General features: G+C 60.1%; 1 protein-coding gene across 1 annotated transcript in view; it reads right to left on the bottom strand.

Moving 5' to 3' along the window:
* The window catches only part of LOC138176484 (mucin-5AC-like), a gene marked incomplete at its 3' end in the record, with an annotated part of 26897 nt that overhangs the window by 16175 nt on the left and 9573 nt on the right, over window positions 1-1149 (bottom strand). Inside the window, exons 4-7 of the mRNA XM_069107271.1 lie at window positions 997-1052; window positions 681-790; window positions 337-550; window positions 95-220 (exon numbers count right to left, since the gene is read on the bottom strand). Of these exons, the coding sequence (XP_068963372.1) occupies window positions 95-220; window positions 337-550; window positions 681-790; window positions 997-1052 (506 nt within the window). The remainder of the gene's footprint in view (window positions 1-94; window positions 221-336; window positions 551-680; window positions 791-996; window positions 1053-1149) is intronic.

The following is a 1149-nucleotide window of genomic DNA, read 5'->3' as shown; positions in this document are numbered from 1 at the left end:
GGGACAGAAGCCTCAGCACTGTGTGTGATGGGCACGGGGACTCACCCTGGGGACAGAAGCCTCAGCACTGTGTGTGCTGGGCACGGGAACTCACCCGGGGGACAGAAGCAGCCGTCCATGCAGTGTTCTTCACAGACCACCGATTGCTCGGGGTTGGAGCAGGTGTCCGTGCAGGGCGAGCCGCACTCGTGGTATTGCATATTCAGCTGGCAAGACTTGGCTGAACGAGACAGAAAGGGAGACTGAAGGTCCTCAGCTGAATGCCCATCCTGAGGGGCCAGGGACAGATGGGCACTAGGGCTCCCGGGCCTCGGGGCTGGGGGGAGAGCTACTCACGGCACAGGTCGGGGGCCCTCCAGTTCCTGGGCAGTCCGCCTGCATGGGCACACCGCCGGGAGTATTCAGCAAGGGTGCTGCAGATACAGGAAGCCCCATGGCCTTCATCACAGAGGCACACGTCCTGCCGGCAGGCCTCCACGTAGCTGCTGACCTCTACCAGGGCATGGCAGGCGGAGAAGGAGGTGCTATTGAGGATGGTCTCACAGATATCCTGGGGAAATAGAAACAGCCCTGCAGGTGAGAGCCCCAGCCTTTTCTGTCCTGCTCATCCCTCATCTGTCCCAGAGGAGTCCCTGAAGGGGCCGGGAGACGGGTCGTCCCTCAGCCTAGGGTGTGCTTACAGAGGCAGCTGTGCAATTGTGCAGGGCTGTTGGTAGAGGGTCCTGGCATTGCTCTGTAGGCCCATCCATCTTCTGCATATTCCCAAACTGGGTTGCTGTCAGCCGGACATCTGTCAGAAGCAAAGCTCAGCCTGAATGTCCACAGCGGGCATCCCTGAGCACCGCCTGGGCATTCCCCAAAGCAAAACGGTTACATGTGGAACCTGCCGGAAGATGCTGGGTTCTGTCTGCCCATGTCTCAGGCAGGCAGGTGGGCATGTGTACACACACACTCACACAGATACACACACATGTGCACACACGCACACACCCATACCCATCTTCACAGTCACACGCACTCCTAGGTGGCAGTTTGGGATGATCCTGCTCTCCCTGCATTTAGGAGGAGGGAGAGAAAGGACATGGTCCTCCCTCTTTCCCAACCCCCCTCCCTACCCCCACCCTCCCCCACCTCCCGGAGCCCCAGCAA

Source organism: Petaurus breviceps, unplaced genomic scaffold, assembly GCF_028583685.1.
Source record: "Petaurus breviceps papuanus isolate PSGF00001 unplaced genomic scaffold, PetGlider_PUasm1.0 89693, whole genome shotgun sequence".
Taxonomy (NCBI): Eukaryota; Metazoa; Chordata; class Mammalia; order Diprotodontia; family Petauridae; genus Petaurus; species Petaurus breviceps.
The sequence above is the reverse complement of the archived record's forward strand: the minus strand, read 5'-3'. Positions and strand labels throughout refer to the sequence as shown.